Source organism: Hemitrygon akajei, chromosome 7 (genome assembly GCF_048418815.1).
Source record: "Hemitrygon akajei chromosome 7, sHemAka1.3, whole genome shotgun sequence".
Classification (NCBI taxonomy): Eukaryota; Metazoa; Chordata; class Chondrichthyes; order Myliobatiformes; family Dasyatidae; genus Hemitrygon; species Hemitrygon akajei.
Genome location: NC_133130.1, coordinates 12,123,886 through 12,149,469, shown reverse-complemented (window position 1 = coordinate 12,149,469; position 25,584 = coordinate 12,123,886). Strand labels below are relative to the sequence as shown.

The window sequence follows — 25,584 nt, the reverse complement described above, 5'->3', positions numbered from 1 at the left end:
CTCTTCCAGTTTTCCTTCCAAAGTGGATGACCTTGCACTAACCAACATTGTATTCCATCTGCCAGACCCTTGCCCCCTCATTTAACCTATCTATATTTCTCTGCAGACTCTCTGTATCTTCTGCACAATTTGCTTTTCAATTTGGAATTATCAACAAACATAGATACTCTCCACTCAGTCCGCTCTTCCAAATCATTAATGCATTTTTGTGAACAGTTGTGGGCCCAGCACTGACCACTGCGGCACACCGCTCACCACTGATTTGCCGACCAGAGTAACACCCATGTATACCAACACTTTGCTTTCTATTGGTTAACCAATTTCCTATCCATGCTAATACATCACCCCCAACTTTATGCATCCTTATCTTATAGATAAGTCTTTTATGTGGCACCTTATCAAATGCCTTCTGGAAATCCAAGTAAATAACATCTGTCTGTTCCCCTCTATCCACTGCTCTCATTATATCTTCAAAGTACTCCAGTAAGATTGTCAAACAGGATCTGCCTTCGCTGGATCCATTTGCTTCCAGATGCCTGGCTATTTCTTCTTTAATGAAAGTTTCAAGCAGTTTCCCATTACTCTTGGTGATTTTTCCAACCAAACTAACTGGCCTATATTTACCTGCTTTTTGCCTACATCTTTTTTTTGAACAGTGGCATGCATTTGCCATCTTTCAATCTGACAGGACCTACCAAGAGTACAAAGGATTTTGGTAAGTTATCACTAAAGCCTCTACTATAACTTCTGCCATTTCTTTCAGTACCTTGGGATGCATTCCATCAGGACCAGGGGACTTATCTATCTTCAGGCCCTAAGTTTGCTAAACACTACCACTTTCATGATAGCTATTGTATAAATGCTTCACCTCCTATTGCACCCATATCATCTCTTTTTGGCATGTTAGATGTGTCCTCCACCATGAAGACTGACACAAAATAGTCATTCAAAGCTTCAGTTATTTCCTCATTACCCAATATCAATTCCCCCTTCTCGTCCTCCAAGGGACCTACATTCACTTTGGCTACCTTTTTCCGCTTTATATAATTATCAAAACTTTTACTATCCATTTTTTCTATTTTGTGCTAGTTTATTTTGACAATCTATCTTCCATTTCTTTATTGATCAGATTAAACATTGGTTTTTAATTGAACTATTGCACCCTCCATTTGCTAGAGAAACTCAAATCATGCTGTGATCACTTTTTCCAAGAGGATCGCTAACTACAAGATCAAAATTTTACCTGTCTCATTGCACCGGACCAGATCTGAGATAGCAAGGGGGAGAGGTGGTGGGGAGGGTTGGGGGATGTTGAATGGGGAGCGGTGGAGGGAAGAGGTGGATGAAGAGGGGTGGAGGGAATGGGTGAGGGGTGGAGGGGAGGAGTGGAGGGGGTGGAAATGGAGAGATCAGGTGGAGAGGTGGAAGGGAGGGGAGAAAGTTGGAGGTCGAGTGGGGGTCATTGCAGGGGAAGGGGTGGAAGGGGAGAGTTGAAAGGAGAGGTGGACCAGGTCTGGTGGAAGCGGAGGAGTGATGGAGAGTTGTGGGAAGAGAGGTGGCTGGGAGGGGTGGTAGGTGAGGTATGGATGGGGAGGAGTGGTGGAAGGAGAGGGGTGGAGATTTGGGAGGAAGGGGAGTGGTGGAGTGGGATTGTAGAAGGGGAGCAGGAGCGGAGGGGTAGAAAAGGAAGAGGTAAAGCTGAGTTGCGGATGGGGAGGAGTGGAAGAGGAGAGGTGGAAGGAGAGGGGGTTTAGGAGGAAGGGGAGTGGGGGTGTGGGATTGTGGTTAGGGGAGTGGAGATGGAGGTGTAGAGTAGAGTGGTGGATAGGGTGTGGTGGAAGGAAATGGTAGGGGAGGGATGGAGAGAAAGGCGTGGAAGGGTAGGCATGTAAGAGGATAGGTGGAGGTTATGGCATGGATGGGGAGGAGTGGAAAGGGAGGACTAGTTTGTTGCAGAGAAGGGGATGAGTGGAATGAGAGGCATGGAAAGGGGTGGATGGATTTATGGAAGGGGAGGATAGTATGGGAGGGGTGAAGAAGAAGGATGGATGGGAGGGTTTAAATGGAGGGGTCAAGGGGAGGCATGGAGGGGAACTAGAAGGGGTATGGTGTAAGGGGAGTGATGGGAAGGGTGGAAAGGGAGATGTGGAAATGGATGGATGAGGAGGGTTGGAAGGGGTGGAGGAGTGGAGGGGATTGGTGGAAGGGGAGGGGGAGAAGGTGCGATCAAAGGGGAGAGTTGGAGGGTGGGGTGGAGGGCTTGGGTGGAGTGTGAGGGGTGGACAGGAAATGGTGTGTGGGGAGGGGCTGATAGGAATACGTAGAGGGGAGAGGTGGAGGGGTGGATGGGGAGGGATGGAAGGGGAGAGGTGATGTGAAGGGATTGGGTGGAGGTGGTTGAAGTGGAGGGTTTCTACTTCTTCGTCTTCTTCCACTTCCAGCAGTTTAGATGAATCTAGGTGTATTACTGCCCTCTGCAGGATGTATAATTAGATACAGAGTTTCAAGAAACTCAAGTTCTTTAGTGTACACTAGTCGCACGTAGAAACAGAATAATAAACTTTTCAATCAGATGGTGGTTCTCTTGGTGGCCAAACAAAGATCTAATAGAAAAACAAAATACATTTAAGTCAGACAGCCTCTTGAACAACATGCTTCTTTCAATTTTTTGTATGGATTACAACTCAGCAAAATGTGCTGAACTGTCTGGATAATCCACATAATCCACACAGTCACATAATCCAGTAGGATGTCCTCCTATTATCTTTAAGTGATAGTTTAGCCCACAATGCCTCAACTTAAGTCTTCTTAATTTCACAATATCTCTACAATTTAAGACTGTTTTAACTAGTGGGTGACTAGAAAAGAAATGCCTTCCCTTTAATTCATTTTTCCAATCCTCCTGCCATTGCTTCTCTATACCTTTTTTTATCCTACTTCTCAATTCTGCTCTGCCTAGGGGTACTCTAGTTCCTACTTGCCCGCTCTGTAAGGAAGACTTTGCAATGCCATCCACAATTTCATTTCCCTCCACCCCAGCATGCCCAGGTATCCATGTAAATCTGACTTCACAACCCATCTTCCCTACAAAGCTAACAGAATCTCACTAACTATGTCAGGATGAGCTTTTGTTTTATTCCCTTTTATAGCCTCTAAGGCAGCAGCAGAATCCGAACAGATGACAACCCTGCATAGTCGAGAGTCTTCTATCCACCATAAGGCCCAGAGGATTGCTAATAATTCTGTTGCAAAGACAGAAATACCATGGGAAATCCAGTGACAAATCTCAACTCCAAGATGAGGGTTTGGTTGAGAGGAGAATCTGCGAAACAAAACAGTCATTATAAAAAAATTAAAGACTGCAACAGATCTTGGTCATTCACTGTTTCCTCCTTTTCAGTTCATTTGTTACAGGAGAGAGAAATACTGAAACATTTTCAGAAATTAAATCGTGAATGTATTTCAATTTTTAGCATCTGGAATTGAAAGGCAAATGCATCAACTGTCAAACAGAGAGAATAAATGGATAATACAATACTTGTTATGACAAATATTTTGGCAGGGATATTTAGGGTTGACATGCATAGTTCCTCTTCTGCTTTCAAGATTACTCACCACAACTGCTGAGCTGTTGGTAGAAAGGGCTCAGCTGACTGAAGATTCATTCTGCGTCTCTCAGTTTCCATTTCCCTGTTTCTCACTATAAAATTCTCCTGCTCTCTCCCAGTTCATAGACCATCTCACATTGGACGGCCGAAGTGAGTAGCTGGCACATTGGACCACGCTGTCAAAATATCGAACCTTCATCGGTGAGTCTTGCTGGTTTTCAATTCTTGTAACTCTCCAGTCTAAATAACCACTGATGTGAAATATGCATTGATGACAGGATCAGAGTTTATTGGATATCAGTGAATGAGGCTGTTTGGAGACTGCAGATGCTGGAATCTGGGGAAGCAATCTCCCTCACTCTCCCTCTCTCCCCCCCTCTCTCTTCCTCTACCCCCACTTAAGAGGATGTAATAGTGCAATGGTTAGCACAACACTATTACAGCGCCAACGACCCAGGCTCAATTTCAATTCCATCACTGTCCACAGGAAGGTTGTGCATTCTCTCCATGACCATGTGGGTTTGCTCTGGATGTTCTGGTTTCCTCAGATGTTCCCAAGACAGACTGGTTAGATGAAATGGTCGCATGGGTGTAATTGGACAGCACGGCCTCACTGGGCTAGAAGGGCCTGTTACTCAGCTCTATTTCTAACAAACTGGAGTGGAGATACATCTCTACTTAAGCAGGTGCAAGGCACTCCTGCCCTCTGCATCCTCTTCCGCACTCTCTCCAAAGCCTCAACATCCTTCCTATAATGAAGTTACCAGAACTGTACACAATATTCCAGATGTGGTTGAGCCAGAGTTTTATTAGGTTGCAATATAGACTCCTGACTTCTCCTCTCAGTGTGGCCTCCTATATATCGGTAAGACCCAATATATTAGATCCTGTATACTGGCAGACCGCTTCGGCAAGCACCTACGCTCCATCTGCCAGAAGGGCGTGATCTCGCAGTGGCTACACGTTTCAGTTCTGTTTCCCATTTGCATTCCGATGTGTCATTCCATGGCCTCCTCTTCTGCTGCAATGGGTCCACACTCAGGTTGGAGGAGGAACACCTTATATTCTATCTGAGTAGCCTAAAACCTGATAGCATGAACATCGATTCTGGGAATTGCCCACCCAGAACTCCTCTACTGTTCCCCATTCCTGTTTCCCTCTCTCACCTTATTTTCTTGCTTGACCAACAATTTCCTCTGTTGCTCTTCCTCTTTCCCTTTCTTCCATGGCCTTTTGTCTTCTCCTGTCAGATTCTCCAGCCCCTGGTCTGTTACACCAATCAACTTCCCAGCACTATGCTTGACCCATCTTCCTCTCCTGGTTTGACTTATCGCCTACTAGTACTTCCACCTCCCTTCCCCTCACCTTCCTACTCTGACCTTTCATCTCTATTTTCCATTCATGATGAAGGGTCTCAGCCCAAAATGTCAATTGTTTACTCTTTTCCATGGATGTTGCCTGGCCTGCTGAGTTCCTCCAGCATTTTGTGTAGACTACTATGATTTCCCGCATCTGCAGATTTTCTCTTGTTTGTGCTCTTGACTTTCGAAGTCTAATGAAACCAAGCATTCCATAAAGCTTGTTAACCACCATGTTGACCTATGTAGCTACTTTTAAGGTGCTATAAACTTTAATTGCAAGATCTCCCTGCTCAGCTACACTGTTCAGAACCTCTGCTTTTGCTCTACCTACGTACAATGTCTCACATTTATCTGGGTTAAACTCCTTCTACCATTTCTCAGCTCAAATATGCACCAGGTTTATATCATACTATTTCCTTTGCCAGTCTTCCACACTATTCACAACTCCACCGATCTTGGTATCATCCGCAAATTTACTTAACCACCCATCTACATTTTCATCCAACTCATTTATATACATCACAAACAGCAGAGGTTTCTGCACAGATCCCTGCAGAACTCCACTAATTACAGACCTCCAGCTCAAATAGGTCCCTTCAACCACCAATCTCTGTCTTCAAGCTGTACAAGCCAGTTCTGAATCCAAACAGCCAATTTGCCACAGATCCCACGCATCTTAATCTTCTGGATTAGTCTTGCATGAGGCATTTTGGCACATGCCTTACCAAGCTCCATGTAGACAACATCCACTGCCCTACTCCCATCAAACTTTCTTGTTACTTTGTCAAAAATTCAATCAGGTTGGTAAGGCACAACCTGCCATGTTGGATTCCTAATCAGGCCATGGGTTTCCAAATGCTCATAAATCCTATCCGTAAGAATTTTCTCCAGCAATTTCCCTACGGCAGACAAGAGATCCACCGGTCTGTACTTCCCAGGATTTTCCCTTGTCCCCTTATTAAATAGAGGTACAACATTAGCCACTCACTAGTCCTCCGGGGTCTCACCACTGCCTAGAGAGATCACAAAGTTACTGGTTAAGGCCCCAGCAATCTCATCTCTTGTCTCCTTCAATAACCTGAGAAAAATTCCATCAGACAAAGGGGACTTAACCACCTTAATATTCCTTAGGAAGCACAACACTTCCTCCTTTAAAATTCCCTAACGTATTTATGCACTTAGCACTGATCTCCTGGTCCTCCATATCCTTTTCCTCAGTAAATACTGAAGCAAAGTATTCATTAAGTACCTCATTTACATTCTCTGAATCTAAGCAAATGTGACTTCCTTTATCCTTGAGTGCTCCTAACCACTAACTAGTTATCCTCCTACTCTTGATCTATGTATAGTAATGGCTACAACATCGTACTTCTGTATACTGATGCATGCTCGAAGTTTACCAATGTTACCCATAATCCTGGCTTTCCTAATCCCCTTCTTTAGTTGTTTTCTGGCTTCTTTATTCTCCTCATGTGCTTTGTTTGATCCTAACCTCTGAAACTTTATATACCTTTCCCTTTGCTTCTTGACTAAATTCAGCACCTCTCTGAACATCAAAGTTTCTCTCAAGCTTTCCATCCCTGTCCTTACTTCTAACAGGAACATACCTTCACCGGTCTCTATGCAATTGATCTTTAAGCATCTTTCACACGTCTGATATGGATTTGTCAGAGAAAGGGCATTCCCAATAAACGTTTCTTAGTTCTTATCTAATGTAAATTACCCTACTCCAATCTAAAACTCTCCTACAAAGACCATACCTATCCTTATCTATAGCTATCCTGAAAGTTAAGGAGTTGGGGTCACTGCTCCCTAACTGTTCATCCACTGATATATCAGTCACCTGGCCAGGCTCATCATCCAACACCAGGTCCAGTATGGCCCCTTCTCTCATCGGATCGCCAACATATGGATTTAAGAAACTTTCCTAGATACACTTAAAAAAAGTTGGCCCCATCTAAACACATCACACTAAGAATGTCCCAGTTTAGTTTAGGGAAGTTGAAATATCCCATGATGACAACCTTATTATTTTTACATATTTCCTTAATCTGATTACATACCTGTTCATCAATGTCCCGGTGGTTTTTCGGGGTCTGTAGTACAATCCCACTTGTGTGATTGCACCCTTCCTATTCCCGAGTTCCACCCAAATGGATTCAGTGTCTGAACCCTCCATTATGTCTCCTCTGAGTACAGCTGTGATATTGTCCCTGATTAGTAGTGCAAATCCACCCTCTCTTTTACCTCCTCCTCTATCTTTTTTTAAAACTCTGAAAACCTGATTCATTAGTCAACCATTCTTGTCTCTCTCTCAATCAAGTTTCAGTAATGCACTTCAAACTATCTGACCCATCAGGCCTGTCATTTCAATTTTACTTTTCAATACTTTACCTGACATCTTCCTTCCAGTCCAATATTTCCCTTACTGACTTGGGGCTCTGGTTCCCAGCACCCTGCAAAACTATTTTAAGCTCTCCCGAGTAGCATCAGAAAGCATTTTAGTTCACCTCCAGTTCATATGCAACCCACACTCTTGTACAAGTCACCTCTTCCCCAGAAAAGATTCCAGCAATCCACGAACTTCATAACCCTGTCCCCTGCACCATCTCCACAGCCACTCTTATATCTGTGCCATCACCCCATTACCTGTGCTAGCCCGTGGCACAGGGAGTAATCTGGAGATTACAATCTCGGCAGTCATTCTCTTCAGCCTCTTTCCCAGCTCTATGTATATACTCACTGCATACGCCCACTTTCCCTTTTCTGCCCATGTTATTGGTGTCAATATGTACCACGATCTCCCTCCCCCTTGAAAACATTTTGCAACCTCTCCACTACATCATGGACCCTCGCACCTGGAAGGCAACACACCATCCTGGAGTCTGTTTTCAATCTTCCTTTCTGTCCCCTGAACTATCAAGTCCCCTTTAACTACTGTACTGCCTGACTTTACCCTTCCCTGTCAAGCTCAGAACTGGACACAGGGTCACCAGCGTGGCAGCTGCTGCCAGGATCTGATGGGTCACTTACTACCACATCCCCCCCCCCCCCCCCATATCCAAATCAGTGTAGTTGTTGCTGACGGGAAATGCCACAGGGCAAGTCTGAAATGACTTCTTAATCCCTTTACCTCTCCTGGCAGTCATCCATCTACTGTCCGAAGCCTGTACTCAGGGTGTGAGCACCTTTTCAAATGTCTCACCTATAATATCTTCAGCTTCCCGAATGATCCTGAGTACATCCAACTCACATGTGTGCATGCGCTGGCTGTGCATGCAGCCTGTTACAACCGCTCCGACTAGTTTTTTAACTTTTCTAACTTACATTATTTGTTGTATTTTTTTCTTTCACGGTAACACGTTGAAGCTGCACCCTCTCTAACATGCTGGTGGAGAGAGTTTTATTCTGGTACCCAATTTCCCTCGGGATAAGTAAAGTATGTCTGTCTGTCTGTCTGTCCACTCCAGCTCCAGCACCTTGACCTGGTCAGTCATTTTCTTTTCCTGCAGACGTAGTCATCAGAGAAACTGTCAGGTATAGTGAATTCCTACATCTGACAGAAGAAGCATTCCATCCTGACAATTCTATGCCCAAAAAAAGAAAGAAAAAAATACTTTGTCACTGGCACATTCCAACAATTGCCACTCTGATTGAGCATACCCTCCTCTTATTTGCAGCTGAGGTTCAACCTCTGACGCCAATATTTTCTGCACCTGTGCAGTCCAAAGAGTACAACCTTGTCCAAATCTGCTCCTTTTCTCCTTTCTCTTGACTTCCATAAGGCTCTGACCCAAAGCACATTCCTTACGTCTGAGCCACTGTTGAAAAGACAATGATCACCGTTGTCATATGACATGACAAATAACAAAGGAACAAGACAAACGCAGTAGGTCCAGCAGCATCTGCAGGTTGAAGAGAATTTTCAGTTCAAGGGCTGCATCAAGTCCATCAATTCTTTTCCTTCCACAGATGCTCCATGAGCCACTGATTTTCTTCTTCAGCTGGTTTGTGACTTCAAGGGAACCTGCAGGAGACATTGCTTCTGGTATTCTAACTTACATGTCGAATGGCAGGGCACTGAGGAGTGCAATGGGACAAAGGGATCCTGGAAAACTGTAACTAAATCGTTCAATGTCACTTGTATGTCAGATTGGGGACCATGGTAGTGTAGCAGTTAGCACAGGTCTATGACAACACGGGACGTTGGAGTTCGGAGTTGTTCCAATGACCTCCAATCAAGTCTGTATCTCCTCTCCCATGTACACATGGGTTTCCTCTCAGTGCTCCAGTTTCCTCCCATAGTCCAACTGGACCAGTTAATTAGTCATTGTAAACTGTTCTATGATGAGGCCAGGAATAAATAGGTGTGTTGCTGGATGGCATGGCTCAGTGTGCCAGAGGGTTCTTTTCCATGTGTACCTCTATATAAATAAATAATAGATGGTTTTCTTGAAAACATATAAAGAGCTTTCAGTACATTGACTTTCATGGTAAAGTTGTGGTTAGCACAACGTGATTAGAACTACATCGTAGATCAGAGTTCAGTCCAGGGGTCCTCAATGGATACATGGATTTCACCAGGTGGCAAAGATTTCTCCCACACTCCAAAGAGATTCCACTTAGTAAGTTAATGTGTCATTGTTAATTGTTCCATAATCGGGCAAGGGTTAAATCAGGTGTTGTTGGCTGTGCTGGAAGGGCCCATTCCACATTGTCTCTACATCAGTCACAGTGCTGAGTACAGGGTTACATTGATGCTCAATGAAATGTTGGTGAATCCTAATCTGGAGTATTGTGTGCAATCTGGACAACTACCTACAGGAAAGATAATAAGTGAAAAAATGCAGAGAAAATTTACGCGATTGTTGCCAAGACTTGAGGATCTGAATTACAGGGAAAGGTCGAGTAAGTTAGACCATAAGATCAAAGAGCAGAACTAGTCCATTTGGCTAATTGAGTCTGCTGCGCCATTTCATCATGGCTGATCCATTTTCTCTCACCCACAATCCCCCGCCTTCACGCTGTATTCCTTCATGCCCTAACCAATTAAGAATCAATCAAGCACTGCCTTAAGTATACTGTTACAATACATGTCCGACAACAATGAATATAGAATTAAGTCAAGTTTTACAAACAAATAAGCAATTTATTAAAATCTGCTCAACAAAAAATGAAAAGTAAACAAACAACTAACTTAACCGGAAGTTAACTGCTATACGGCAACTCTGGAACAGTTCTTAAAGTGGTAAATGTGAACACAGTCTTAAAATGGTAACTACAAAAGTCCAAGTGACTTATACAGTCAATTAAGACAGACTTTCCTGAAGTAATGAATTCCTCGACAACGTGACTTTACTGCTGATCCCAGCTGAAATATACCTTTTCGGAAGGATTCACGAGAAAGGAAATAAAAACGGCTTAAAGGAACTAACCTTTTCTTAGCAAATGAACACTGCACAACCCTTTCTACTCTTACAGTTAGAGGTTATCTCAGATGCAGGTCACTATTTCCTGAACGAAGATTCAATAAGGTCAACCCTGTATTAAACCGCCGAACTTTACTCGACCCTTTAGGTTCCCATATTTCAGTAAAGTCTTCACTCTCCAATACTTAGACTTTAAAAGTAAATCAAAGATATATAAAACAAAACTGCTAGCACAGCAATTCTGTACCTTACAGTAGGAAGTAAAACTCCACTTTAAAATGAAATTGCGTCATGAGACAAATACACAGCATAACAGAGTAACTGACGAATTAAATAACGGCTCAACACAAAGCTCCTGCGTGACAGCAGGCTTTCCTGTTTTATACCTGCTGAGAACATGCCATCACGTGACCTCACACTGGCAGGAAATTACATCACCCCACCATCACAAGACATTACATCATGCTCAATTACACCAGATACAAGATACCCATGGGGTATGTAACACCTCCCTCCAAAAAAAAATTTGGTCTGTCATGAGCAAAATTTTAACAATTAATTAATTACAAAAACAAATGTATAAAATCTACAACATACACAAAATACATAGTATTATCATACAGCACCTTACAAATTAATATACAGTAGGAGTGTTGCAAATGTTAAAATACCACTCTGTTAAAAAAATTACATTGTACATTCAACAATGTACAACAATAAAGAGCCTTTATTACAGTTTTAGCCGTTATATTCCTAAGTGGTATTGCCTCTGGAAACCTAGACACTGTGCACATGATGGTCAGCAAATATTGATGGCCAGTTTTAGTTTTTTGGCAATGGGCCTACACAATCTACAATTATTTTGGAAAACGGTTCACCAAATGTGGGAATAGGTTGCAGTGGGGCCACTGGAGTAACTTGATTAGGTTACCCACAATTTGGCTGTGACACTCCCATCACAGGAAACATCTTCTACACGTTCACTTTATCAAGGTCTTTTACCATTTGATAGGTTCCAAAGAGATCATTACTCATTCTTCTGAATTGTGGTGAATACAGGCCTAGAGTCATCAAAAGCTCTTCTTATGACATGCTGTTTAATTTTGGAATAATTTTTGTGAACCTCCTTTGAACCCTCTCCAGTTTCAGTACATCATTTTTAAGAAACGGGGCCCAACACCTCAAAATCAACCTGCAAATTAACCTTTGGGGAATCCTGTACAAGGGCTCCCAAATCCCATAGTGCCTCAGAATCTGGTATTTTCTCTCCATTTAGAGAATTATCAATCTTTTCTTTTCTTTTATCAAGATGCATGTCCAAACACTTCCTGACACTGTACTCCATCTACCACTTCTGTGCCCATTCTCCTAATATGTCTAAGCACTTCTGTAGACACTCTAATTTCTCAAAACTACCTGCACCTCCATCTATCTTTATATCATCAGCAAAATTTTCAACAAAGCCATCAATTCCATCAGCTGAATCATTGACATATAATGTAAAAAGTATATAATGTATAATGTAAAAATAATCAGTCACAACACAAACTTCTGTGGAACACCATTAGTCACCAGCAGCCAACCAGCAGAGACTCCCTTTATTCCCACTCTTTGCGTCCTGCCAATAAGCCACCACTTTATCCATACTAGAAGCTTTGCTGTAATACCAAGGGCTCATAGCTTGTTAAGCAGCCTCATGTATGACACTTTGTCAAATGCTTTCTGAAAATCCAAGTACAACAATGTAAAACATCAACAGATTCTCTTTTCTCTATCCTGCCTGTTATTTCTTCAAAGAATTCCAGCAGAATTGTCAGGCAAGATTTTCCCTTGAGGAAACCATGCTGACCACAGCCTATTTTATTATCTGCCTCCAAGTACCCTGAAACCACATCCTTAATAATTGACTCCGAGATCTTCCCAACCACTGAGGTCAGACCAACTAGCCCATAGTTTCCTCTCTTCTACCTCTCTCCTTTCTTGAAGAGTGGAGTGATATTTACAACTTTCCAGTCGGCTGGATCTATTCCAGAACCTAGTAATTCTCAAAAGATAATTACTAATGCCTCCATAACTCTTCAGTCACCTCTGTAAGAACCTTCTCCCTTGTTAACTTCACACACATAATTAATCTGACACCTGGAATTTAAACCATACTGCTTGTGTCCTACACAGTGAAGATTGATGCAAAGTACTTATTCACTTTGTCCATCATTTCCTTGTCCCACATTACTACTTCCTAGCATCATTTTTCAGCAATCTGATATGCACTGTCACCTCTCTTTTACACTTTATTTGTCTGAAGAAACTTTTGGTGTACCCTTTAATATTATTGGTCAAGTTACTTTAGTATTCAATCTTTACCTTCTTAATGACGTTATTTAGTTGCCTTTTGTTTGTATTTAAAAGCTTTCAAATCCTCTAACTTCCCACTAATTTTTACTCTATTACTCTCTCTGGTTTTTATGTGGGCTTTGACTTCCCTTGTTAGCCGTGGTTGTGGCATCTTGGCTTTAGAATACTTCTTCATCTTTGGGACGTCGAGTGCCTATAAAAATGAATTCACTCCTCCCCTTTGGAAGTTTTCATGTTTTATTGTTTTACAACATTGAATCACAATGGATTAATTTGGCTTTTTTGACACTGATCAAAGGAAAAAGACTCTTTCATGTCAAAGTGAAAACATCTCTACAATGTAAGACTCTTGACAGTGTGGAGGATCAGAGGGATCTTGGGGTCCGAGCCCATAGGACACTCAAAGCAGCTGCGTAGGTTGACTCTGCGGTTAAGAAGGTGTACGGTGTATTGGCCTTTATCAATCATGGAATTGAGTTTAGGAGCCGAGAGGTAATGTTGCAGCTATATAGGATCCAGGTCAGATCGCACTTGGAGTACTGTGCTCAGTTTTGGTCGGCTTACTACAGGAACGATGTGGAAGCCATAGAAAGGGTGCCTAGGAGATTTACAAGAATGTTGCCTGGATTCAGGAGCATGCCTTATGAGAATAGGTTGAGTGAACTCAGCCTTTTCTTTTTGGAGAGACGGAGGATGAGAGGTGACCCGATAGATGTGTATAAGATGATGAGAGGCATTGATTATGTGGATAGTCAGAGGCTTTTTCCCAGGGCTGAAATGGCTGCTACAAGAGGGCACAGGTTTAAAGTGCTGGGGTGTAGGTACAGAGGAGATGTCAGTGGTAAGTTTTTCACTCAGAGAGTGCATGGAATGGGCTGCCAGCAATGGTGGGGGAGGCAGATACGATAAGATCTTTTAAGAGATTTTTAGATAAGTACATGGAGCTTAGTAAGATAGAGGGCTATAGGTAAGCCTAGTAATTACTAAGGTTCGGCACAACTTTGTGGGCCGAAGGGCCTGTATTGTGCTGTAGGTTTTCTATGTTTCTATAGAGTGATCTAAGTTAATTACATATATGAAACACAAAATAATTGATTAAATAAGTATTCACCCCCTTTAGTATGACACATCAAATCAAAAAAACAAAACCAATTTGTTTTAGAAGTCACATAATTAGTTAAATGGAGATCTGTTTCTGGAGAACAGTGTACCATCAAGATGTTTCAATTGATTGTAGTAAAAATATAGCTGTACCTGGAAGGTCCAACTGCTGGTGAATCATTATCCTGGCAAAAACAACACCATGCAGACAAAAGAACACTTCAAGCAACTCCATGTAAAGGTTTTTGAAAAGCACAAGTCAGGACATGGACTTCAAGTTACTAAATATCCCTTAGAGTACAGTTAAGTCAATCATCAAGGAAGGAAAGAATATGGCACAGCTGTAAATCTACCTAGAGCAGGTCATCCTCAAAAACTGAGTGACCAGGCAAGAAGGAGACTAGTGAAGGAGGCCACCAAAAAACTCATGACAACTCTGGAGGAGTTACAAGCTGCAGTAGCTAAGATGGGAGAAACTGCCCAAACAACAACTGTTGCCCAGGTGCTTCACCAGTCGCAGCTTTATGGGAGAGTAGCAAAGAGAAAGCCTCTGTTGGAAAAAAAACCTCATATGAAATCTCAGCTAGAGTTTGCCAGAAAACATGTGGAAGACTCTGAAGTTAGCTGGAAGAAGGTTTTATGGTCTGATGAAACCAAAATTGAGCTTTTTGGCCATCAGACTAAATGCCATGCACATCATCAAAAACACACCATCTCTATCGTGAATCCTGGGGCTGACAACATCACGCTGTGGAGATGCTTCACTGCAGCAGGCCCTGGAAGGCTTGTGAAGGTACAGGGTAAAAGGAATGTACCAAAATACAAGGAAATCCTGAAGGAAATCCTAATACAATCTGCAAGAGGACTGTGATTTAGGAGAAGATTTTTTTTCTCAGAAGGTAGTGACACCAAGTATAAAGCCAATAGGAATGGCTTAAAATCATCAAAATTAATGTCCTGGAATGGCCAAGTCAGAGTCCAGACCTCAATCTAATTGAGAATTTGTGGCTTGACATGAAAAGGGTTATTCACTCATGATCCCCACATAATCTGACAGAGCTTGAGAAGCTTTATAAAGAAGTATGGGGAAAATTGCAGAATTCAGAGCTGCAAAGCTGATAGAGACCTATCCACATGGACTCAGGCTGTAATTGCTGATGAAGGTGCGTCTAGTAAATACTGACTTGAAGAGTTTGAATCCTTATGCAATCAATTACATTGTATTTTATATTTGTAATTAATTTAGATCACTTTGTAGAGATCTGTTTTGGAGATAGTGATAACAAATTCTATCTCCTTTACAATAGCATTGGAGAGGGATAGAAACAAACAAGCTAGGAAAGCATTTAATTGGAGCAAGGGGAAATATGATGCTATAAGGCAGAACTTGGAAGCATAAATTGGAAACAGATGTTCTCAGAGAAATGTACGGAAAAAATGTGGCAAATGTTCAGGGGATATTTGCATGGAGTTCTGCATAGGTGTGTTCCAATGAGACAGGGAAAGGATGGTAGGGTACTGGAACCATGGTGTACAAAGGCTGTTGTAAATCTAGTCAAGAAGAAAAGAAAAGCTTATGAAAGATTCAAAACACCAGGTGATTATAGAGATCTAAAAGATGATAAGGCTAGCAGGAAGGGAATAAGAATGAAATTAGGAGAGCCAAAAGGAGCCGTGAGAAGGCCTTGGCAGACAGGAGTAAGCAAAATCCCAAGGCATTCTACAAGTATGTGAAGAGCAAGAAGGTAAGCCATGAGAGATAGGACCAATCAAGTGTGACAGTGGGTAAGTGTGTATGGAACCGGAGGAGATAGCAGAGGTACTTAATGAATACTATGCTTCAGTGTTCACTATGGAAAAGGATCTTGGTGATTGTAGGGTTGACTTACAGTAGACTAAAAAGCTTGAGCATGTAGATATTAAGAAAGAGGATGTGCTGGAACTTTTGGAAAGCATCAAGTTGGATAAGTCACGGGGACCAGACAGGATGTACCCCAGGTTACTGTGAGAGGTGAGGGAGGAGATTGCTGAGCCTCTAGCAATGATCTTTGCATCATCAATGGGGACAGGAGAGGTTTCACAGGATTGGAGGGTTGTGGATGTTGTTCCTTTATTCAAGAAAGGGAGTAGAGACAGCCCAGGAAATTATAGACCAGAGAGTCTTACTTCTGTGGTTGATAAATTGATGAAGGAGATCCTGAGAGGCAGGATTTATGAACATTTGGAGAGGCATAATATGATTAGGAAGAGTCAGCATGGCTTTGTCAAAGGCATGTCGTGCCTTATGAGCCTGATTGAGTTTTTTGAGGGTGTGACTAAACACATTGATGAAGGTGCAGCAGTACATGGATTTGAACAAGGCATTTGATAAGGTACCCCATGCAAGGTTTATTGAGAAAGTAAGGAGGCATGAGATCCAAAGGGACATTGCTTTGTGGATTCAGAAATAGCTTACCTACAGAAGGCAAAGTAAATGGGTCATATTCTGCATGTAGGTTGGTGACCAGTGGTGTGCCTTAGGGATCTGTTTTGGGAGCCCTACTCTTCATGATTTTTATAAATGATGTGCATGAGGAAGTGGAGGGTTGGGTTAGTAAATTTGCTGAAGATACAAAGGTTGAGGGTGTTGTGGATAGTGTGGAGGGCTGTCAGAGGTTACAATGGGACATTGATAGGATACAAAACTGGGTTAAGGCGTGGCAGATGGAGTACAACCTGGCTAAGTGTGAGGTGGTTCATTTTGGTAGGTTAAATATGATGGCAGAATATAGTATTAATGGTAAGACTCTTGGCAGTGTGGAGGATCAGAGGGATCTTGGGGTCTGAGTCCACAGGAAGTTCAAAGAAGCTGAGCAGGTTGACTCTGTGGTTAAGAAGACATATGGTGCATTGATCTTCATCAATCGTGAGACTGAGCTTAAGAACCGAGAGGTAATGTTGCAGCTATATAGAACCCTGGTCAGACCCCACTTGGGAGTACTGTGCTCAATTCTGGTCACCTCACTACTGGGAGGATGTGGAAACCATAGAAACAGTGCAGGGGAGATTCACAAGGATGTTGCCTGGATTGGGAAGCATGCCTTATGGAAATAGGTTGAGTGAACTCAGCCTTTTCTCCTTGGAGTGACAGAGTATCTCCTATCTATCTCCTGCTCACTTTCTCTAATAAGCTGTGGGTCAACGAGCCGCAACTCCAGATACCTAACATGGTCTCTCTGGAGCTGCATCTCGGTGCACCTGGTGCAGATGTGGCCATCTGGGAGATTGGAAGATTCCCAGGATTCCCACATCTGACACACAGAGCAAAATACTAACTCTACAGACATCCTTTTTAATTCCTCTAAAAAAAAAGGAAAGGAAAAAAAACGAAGTCCACTTACCCACTTACCTTACCAAAGCCTGAATGAGCTAAAGCCCTACCACTCTGCCTCAGAGCACACCATTGATGACCGCTCCTTTGATGACAACTCTGCTGGGCAGTGTCTCCTTTTTATGCATGAACCTTCCCTGATATCCACTTCACAATTGGTGCTCAGGTTATAGCCACTGATAGGCCACGTACAATGGACAAAAGCTCTCGAAGCTCCCTTTTTGAATAACCACTGCTGACCTGTGAGAAATCCCTCTTGGTAAAGCTGTGTTGATGCCGCTGACAGGCCATGCATTTTGCATCATTCTTCACTGTGGAAGACACAAGCAGCTTGGTGAAGTTCCAAGTGTCAGGGATCATGGAATGTTTAAAGTTACCATAATTAGAGAGAAGATTCTTAGGAAAATGAAATGTCTGAAAAAAAATAAGTCACCTGGACCAGATGGTGTACATGCCAGGGTTCTTAAAGTGGTGTCTGAAGTGATTGTGGAGGGATTGGTAATGATTTTTGAGAACCACTAGATACTGGAATGGTTCTGGAAGGAGATTGTTGAGCCTCTGGCAATGATCTTTGCATCATCATTAATAGGGATGGGAGAGGTTCTGGAGGATTGGGGGGTTGCAGATGTTGTTCACTTATTCAAGAAAGGAAGTAGAGGTAGCCTAGGAAATTATAGACCAGAGAATTTTACTTCAGTGGTTGGCAAGTTGATGGAGAAAGTCCCGAGAGGCAGGATTTATGAACATTTGGAGAGGCATGATATGATTAGGAATAGTCAGCATGGATTTGTCAAAGGCAGCTCATGCCTTACAAGCCTGATTGAATTTTATGAGGATGTAACTAAACACATTGATGAAGGTAGAGCAATAGTTGTAGTGTATATGGATTTCAGTAAGGCATTTGAAAAGGTACACCATGCAAGGCTTATTGAGAAAGTAAGGAGGCATGGGATCCAAAGGGACCTTGCTTTGTGGATCCAGAATTGGCTTGCCCACACAAGGTAAAGAGTGGTTGTAGACGGGTCATATTCTGCATGGAGATCGGTGTCCAGTGGTGTGCCTCAGGGATCTATTCTGGGACCCCCTCTCTTTATGATTTTTATAAAGACCTGGATGAGGAAGTGAGGGGTACATTTCATTCGATCCCGGAGACTAATCCAACTTGATGCTTTCCAAAAGATCCAGCACATCTTCTTTCTTAATGTGTCACTGGGGCAGACATGGCCCAAGTATGGAGTGAGAGACACTGAAGCAGGTCAATAGATCAAGACTTTAATGTGAACAGTGTTAAAGGGAAAATAAAACAATAAATGCTAGGCCAAACAGGACCATTAACTAAAATTCTCAAAAGGAAAACGAAGCCTACACTGCGGCTCAAAAGAACAAGTAAGAATTTAACGAATACCGCTAGCCTTCAGATTCAGTTGACTCAATAGTCCAATATTTGAGGCAGCGAGGTGTTGCTGTGTCCTAGGTTCAAGTCTCAACAAACACTACAATGTAATGAATGGAGTTAAATACTATCATAATAAAATAATAATTAGCTGGCATGTGCATATGCACGAGCTCAATTGCCGAATCTGCTACACTGCCGAATCCGTGGTTGTGACATAATGTCAATATGCTCAATCTTTTCAATCCACTGTAAGTCATTGCTACAATCGCCAAGAACCTTTTCCGTAGTGAATACTGAAGCAAAGTGTTAATTAATACTTTGCTGTGGATAGTATGGAGGACCATCAGAGGTTACAGCGTGACATCAATAGGATGCAAAACTGGGCTGAGAAGTAGCAGATGGAGTTCAACCCAGATAAGTGTGAGGTGGTTCATTTTGGTAGGTAACATATGATGGCAGAATATAGTGTTTATGGTAAGACTCTTAGCAGTGTGGAGGATCAGAGGGATCTTGGGGTCCAAGTCCATAGGACACTCGAAGCTGCTGCTCAGGTTGACTCTGTGGTTAAGAAGACATACGGTGCATTGGCCTTCATCAACCATGGGATTGAGTTTAAGAGCCGAGAGGTAACATTACAGCTATATAGGACTCTGGTCAGACCCCACTTGGAGTATTGTGTTCATTTCCGGTCACCACACTACAGGAAGGATGTGGAAACCATAGAAAGGGTGAAGAGGAGATTTATAAGGATTTTGCCTGGATTGGGGAGCATGCCTTATGAGAAAAGGTTGAGTGAACTTGGCCTTCGCTCCTTGGAGCGACAGAGGATGAGAGGTGACCTGATGAAGATGTGTAAGTTGATGAGAGGCATTGATCATGTGGATAGTCAAAGGCTTTCTGCCAGGGCTGAAATGGCTAACATGAGAGGGCACAGCTTTTAAGATGCTTGGAACCAGGTAGAGAGGAGATGTCAAGGGTAAGCTTTTCACACAGAGAGAGGTGAGTGCATGGAATGGGCTGCTGGCAACGGTGATGGAGGCGGATACAATAGGGTTTTTTAAGAGACTTTTGGATAGTTACATAGAGTTTAGAAAAATAAAGGGCTATGGGTAACCCTCGGTAATTTCTAAAGGAAGTACATATTCGGCACAGCACTGTGGGCTGAAGTATTGTGCTGTAGGATTTCTGTTTCTATGTTGCTATGTAGGTGTACAGTCATGCACTTTGGTGGAAGAAATGAAAGGGTTGACAATTATCTAAATGGAGAGAAAATACAAAAATCTGAGGCACAAAGGGACTTGGTTGTCCTTGTGCCTGACTCCCTGAAGGTTCATTTGCAAGTTGAGTCTGTGGTGAGGAAGGCAAATGCAATGTTAGCATTCATTTCATGAGGACTAGAATGTAAGAGCAATCATGTAATTTTGAGACTTTATAAAGGCACTGATGTTCCCTCACTTGGATTATTATGAACAGTTTTGGACTGCTTATTTTAGAAAGGATGTGCTGAAACTGGAGAAGGCTCAAAGGAGGCAGACGGAAATGTTTCTGCGGTTGAATAGCTTGGCGTGCAAAGAGCATTTGATTGCTTGTTGCCAGTATTCACTGGAATTCAGAAGAATGAGGGGTGACCTCATGGAAACCTATTGATTGATGAAAGGCCTTGATAGAGTGGATGCGGAGAGGGTATGATGGGAGAGTCTAAGACCAAAGGACACAGCCGCAGAATAGAGAATAGAGGACTGTCCTTTTAGAATGGAGATGAGGGGAAATTTTCTCAGCCATTGAGTGCTGAATCTGTGGAATTCATTGCCACATGCAGCTGTGGAGGCCAAGTCTTTATGTATATTTAAGGCAGAGGTTAATACTGTCACGTAAAACTGAGGAGCATAGCAATGTCTTCACAAAGGGATCTCTAGGATTCCCTCCTCCAGAGTGCAGTGGAGGCTATATCAGACGGCATAGTGAATGAGGAAGTGGGTAATTATGTACATTTGGGAATTGAGGGTTATGGGGAACTGATAGGAAATGAGGCTTAGGGTAGATTAGCCAGAATTTTAATGAATAGCCTGGCAGGTGAGGGGCTGAGTGGCCTTATCCTGCTCAACTTGTCTCCATTCTTGTGTTTTATTAAGAATGTTCTGTGAGACCCTGAGTGACCAGGAGGATCCACAAATCTTCCAGTGAATTTGAGGATTCACGGGTAATTGATTGCTTTTGAGTTACAGTATGTATTATTTCAGGATGCCGCATAAATAACCCTTGTAACATGGGGTACTCAAACATCTGGTGCTTACTCCAACTATTTTCCTTACAGGAGAAGAAGTGAGTCACCATGGCAACTGAGGAATGTAAATCTGTTGCTACTATAAACAAGGCCATGAGGAGTATCACCAAAGCATCTGATGTCAGGGAAGACAATGCCTTGATGTTGCAGCCATACAGTAACTGGGAACAGTTCCTGATGCCTGGCCCACTCTCTATTGCCATCTTAGGGGAGATAATATTCATTTCTGCAGGAGAGGACTTTGCAATTGACAAGGTTGTGCCCAAGAAAGGGTTCCAATACATGAAATACCCCAAATCATTCCGTGCCTCTTTAGTGCAAGTGAGCAATGAGGGCTGGGAGGCCTTTCAGGAAGCCCACAAGAACATGGATCAAATCCGGCTTCTCGCTGTGAACGTCCCCAATGACATGAGGGATGTTGTGAAGTTCCTCATGCAAGATGATCCAAAGATCACTGAAGATTTCCTCCCGATCCCGCTGAACAGCATCAAATCCACTGCAGATAAATGCTTGGAGCTGGCCACAGCTGTGGAGGAGAAGTTCACTGCGGTCATCCATCTCATCAATGAACTATTGGAGGCCTGTACAAGCTCGAAAGGAGTGTATGAGGAACAATTACATGAAATAAAAATCAAAAAGGAACTGACTGAAATGAAGGAGAAAGCAACAAGAGAAGCAAAAGCCATGCTGGAACAGCAACACCAAAAAATGGAAGCCCAAATAAAGCAAGCACGAGAAGATTACAAAAGCAACATGGATTCTATACCAGTTGGCTGGAATGCTGTGGGAATGGCAGTGGTAGAATCACTTGTCGGAAAAGTTACTTCATTCAGTCCTGTGACAGGTATAAAGAAATTGTTCTCTCGAGGGAGCAGTAATGAACCCAGCTATAAAAGCACTGAGAATAATATAATTTATAAAGCAAAGAACCTAGAGACTTTTATAAAAATGCTATATCCCTTCCAGACCCAAAATGAGAAAATTGACTTGAAAAAACTGAAAGGTAAGGATGGAAATAAAATGTTACGCCAATGTAAACAGAAACTGGAGAAGTTTCAGGAGGCGGCAGGAAATGGAGCGGATTGCCCTGAGAAGGATAAAGCCCTGCAGATCTGTGAAACAGGAATTGAAATATGTGAGGGCCTGGAAAAGCTGCGAACATCTAATCCACCTGATGAAAATGAAATGACCCAAATAGCTGTGAACATCAGACAAGTGGTGCAGGACACGGTGATGTTTACCTCTCACTGCAAGGCAAAGGCAGGGATCATGGGTATAACAGCCACTCCACCTCACATGTCTCAAGCTGACCCAGGAGAGGGTGCCAGTGCTTTATCCACAGCCACTCGCAATGCCAGGTTCAAAGTGGAACAGTCTACAGCACAGCTACGAGCTGCAGAGAAAATGTATGATAAAAGCTTTGAGAATATAAAGAAGAATAATAAAGAATTGCAAGAGACTCTGGAAACTCTAAAGAACTGTCAGATTCAGGAAATAGACTTTGATAAAACTGTGGAGATGCTTCTCAAGGGTTTGGATGCATTGGGCCGTGTGAAAGAACAATGGGGTAAGATGGTTCTCTTCTTCTCCATGATGTCAAACCTGATTGGAAGCTCCTTGAACCCATCACTTCACAAATTCGTACAGTACAGTGAAAAGATTTCCTCCGGCTATTCACAGAACAAGCTAATCCAGGACCTGATGTACACACAGATCTCTCAAGCTACTAATATTTCAAGCCTTGTTCACATGATCGCTGAAACATACGTGCAGGTCTCCACCCAACATCTGATGGACCGGGTCAACAGCTTGGGGAAATTAATGGGCCTCGACCCAAATCGGGATCACGATAAATTTATGATCGAGCGTAAGAAATTTGGATCAGACTGTATGGAAGCAGGAAAAGCCATTGAAGATCTTGTAAAGAGGAACAAAGCACAGTATGAAAAGCGTGTGCAATCAAGAATAGACAGAATCCAGAACAGTGTGATGCCCTTGCTACCTCCTGCCACATCAGAAGAAATGAAAGAAATTGAGAATACTGTGAAAGAACTGACAGAGGAAGACATGAATGATTTTGTCTAATGATCCTCTCCCTTGCACACTCCATTCTTTCAATGCTTCTTAAAGGTCATTGCAATTTGTTGAATGTGTCTTGACAAGCTTTTCGTAAGGAGGGATTACCCTTTCAGTAAAATGGCAGATGAGCTCATGTGTAAGTTCGCAGGCAACACAAAAGTTGATGGAGCTACAGATAGTCTATAAGGTAATTAGAGGATACAATGGAATAAAGAACAATGAAATATGGGCAGAGAAGTGGCAGATTCAGTTTTATCAGGCCAAGTGCCAATTGTGGCACTTTGGGAGATCAAGTCTTAGGGGAAAATATAAAGTTAATGGCAGACTCCTGAAGAGTTTCGTACAAAGATGTCTTGGGTCCAAGTCCATTGTTTCCTGAAAGAAGCCACACAAGTTGACAAGGTGGTAAAGAAGGCATATGGCATGCTTGCCTTTATTAGTCGAGGCACTGAGTTCAAAGAAGGCATATGGTTGGCTTGCATTGATTAGTTGAGGCATTGAGTTCATGTTTTGTTGAAGCATTATAAAGCTTTGGTTAGGGCACACTTGGAGAATTGCATTCAATTTTGGCTGCCCCAGTATGAGAAGGGTTTAAAGGATGTGGAAAGGATGATGCATGGATTAGTGGGTATGAGTTGTAAGAATTTGGACAAATGGATAGTTTTCTCTGGAACCTGGGCTGGAGAAGCTGTTACTGAGCTCTACTATAGCACTGTACTGAGCACTGTACTATCTCCAATGATTCAGGACAAGAGAGGCCACTCATTCACCAATCAAAACCATCATTACATCTACACTCCACCATGTACGGGTTTGTTAAACAACTCAGATGTTTCTGTCTCCATTGCTGTTTCTCCCTGTCCATCTCATGTATTCCTATTGGGAATAATGACCTCCCCTAAATTTATTAGAAGCTGTCTTCTTCATGTGCAGCAGTCTCTGTGGGTTTTTTTCTGATTATCAGTTCTAAAATGCATTTCTCCCAGAGATTGTGTCCATAAAAAAACATGAAATATTTACACAAGCCATCTTCTTACCTTCTTTTCTACCATGCCAGCCATTTGATAAGTACAGCTTGTGTCCTATGACAGGGTGAATCCTTTACTGTTCAGTGTTTCAAATACAGACAAATTCCTGGAATGTGGTGCAAGGTTGTCATCTCTTTTTACAGGTAGTAACAAAATAGCACACAGTTAATTGGTGTTTAGGTTACAAATTGCCCTCTGGTAAATCAATAGAGTGTTGCATGTAGTTGTTTGAAATTCACTTACTACTCAATATATAAAGCAATGAAGCCTCTGATCAAATGCTTCCCAAACACAAAAGATCTCCTCTGTATTATGCAGGTTTAGGTTTAATTCCCTTCAGCATTTTAAACAAAGTTTAGAAGCAAGGTGTATTTGCATAGACTGCTTTTCTGTTCAATTAGCTTCTGGGTTTTATTTTAGGAATTGGCTGTGCAAAGCCCTGTCTATCCATGCTTACTGATTGTTGATAGAGTCATACAGCACAGAAAGAGGCCCTTTGTGATACAAATTTATGCTAATCCCAGTTTCCTTGCAATTGTCCAAAACCCCTCAACTTGTTTTCAGTCCAATTTCCCATCCAGTTTTTATATCTGTCCTTGCTTCTCTATTTCCTCTAACTGTTCATTTCAGATAAACAGCGCACTTAGAACTCCTTAAAAATTCTCCTTCTTTCTTTAAATTTATCCCATCCAGTTTTAGGCACATCCACATAAAGTTTGTCTACCCTACATATGCCTATAATAAATTTATAAATCTCTTAATGTCACCTCAGTCCCCTATGTTCCAGTGAGAGTAAGAAGTTTATCTAATCTGTCCTGAAACAACAGGCCATCATTCAGGTATTGTCCTGCTGAATATCTTCTGTACTCTTTCTAGCTCTACCATGTCTTCTCTGCGCTGTGGCAACCAGTATTTTAAACAATACTCTGTGCAGGCTGAAAAATGTTTTATTCAGCTGTAATGTAATGTCAAATATTTTATACTCAATGCCTTGGCCAATGTAGGCAAGAATGGCAAAAGCTTTCTTCACTACCTTATCCACCAGTGTTGCAATTTTCAGGGAGTTATAAACTTGCAATCCAAGATCTTGGCAAATACCTGAAATAAACTCCTTATGAGAAATGGCCTCTTCCAGTGCCCTTACCAACTGGACAGTTCAGTCAAAGTTTTGATCTAAGATTAGCTTATGACAATGGAACTGGTCTTGAATGATGTCTTTTATCACAACGATGTAACCCAAGGGTCACCCCCTTGTCTTAGATGAAACTTCATTGTATTTTGTTTAAAATAATCCAAAATATATGGATATATTGCATCTGCTTTTCAATAAACTGGCTTTGCTTGGAACTTGTTACAGTGTTTGACCAAATTCCTGAATTTTCTCAGAGCGTACGCACTGATGATCTTTATCAGATCCCCAACATGACTTGGAGATTTTTTTTAACTTGTGTGAGGACTATTTAACCTGATTGATGTTGTCATTATCATTCTAGAATCACCCCCAGTCTGGTTGTCCATCAAAACCAACAAATAACTGCACCTATGTAACCTTGTCAATTGTCTTACAAAACGT

The 25,584-nt window shown here is 42.2% G+C and overlaps 1 protein-coding gene across 2 annotated transcripts; it reads left to right on the top strand.

Moving 5' to 3' along the window:
* The first annotated feature begins 3,702 nt into the window (after window positions 1-3,702).
* Window positions 3,703-25,358, top strand: LOC140730225 (uncharacterized). 2 transcript variants are annotated; one of them, XM_073050395.1, is made up of 3 exons: window positions 3,753-3,809; window positions 20,753-20,820; window positions 20,935-25,358. In XM_073050395.1, the coding sequence occupies exon 3, from the start codon at window positions 20,953-20,955 to the stop codon at window positions 22,987-22,989; it is 2,037 nt and encodes a 678-aa protein (XP_072906496.1). In that variant the 5' UTR covers window positions 3,753-3,809; window positions 20,753-20,820; window positions 20,935-20,952; the 3' UTR covers window positions 22,990-25,358. The 2 variants fall into 2 exon arrangements, with proteins under 2 accessions (XP_072906495.1, XP_072906496.1); XM_073050394.1 differs by lacking the exon at window positions 20,753-20,820 and having other exon boundaries at window positions 3,703-3,809.
* Window positions 25,359-25,584: the final 226 nt, after the last annotated feature.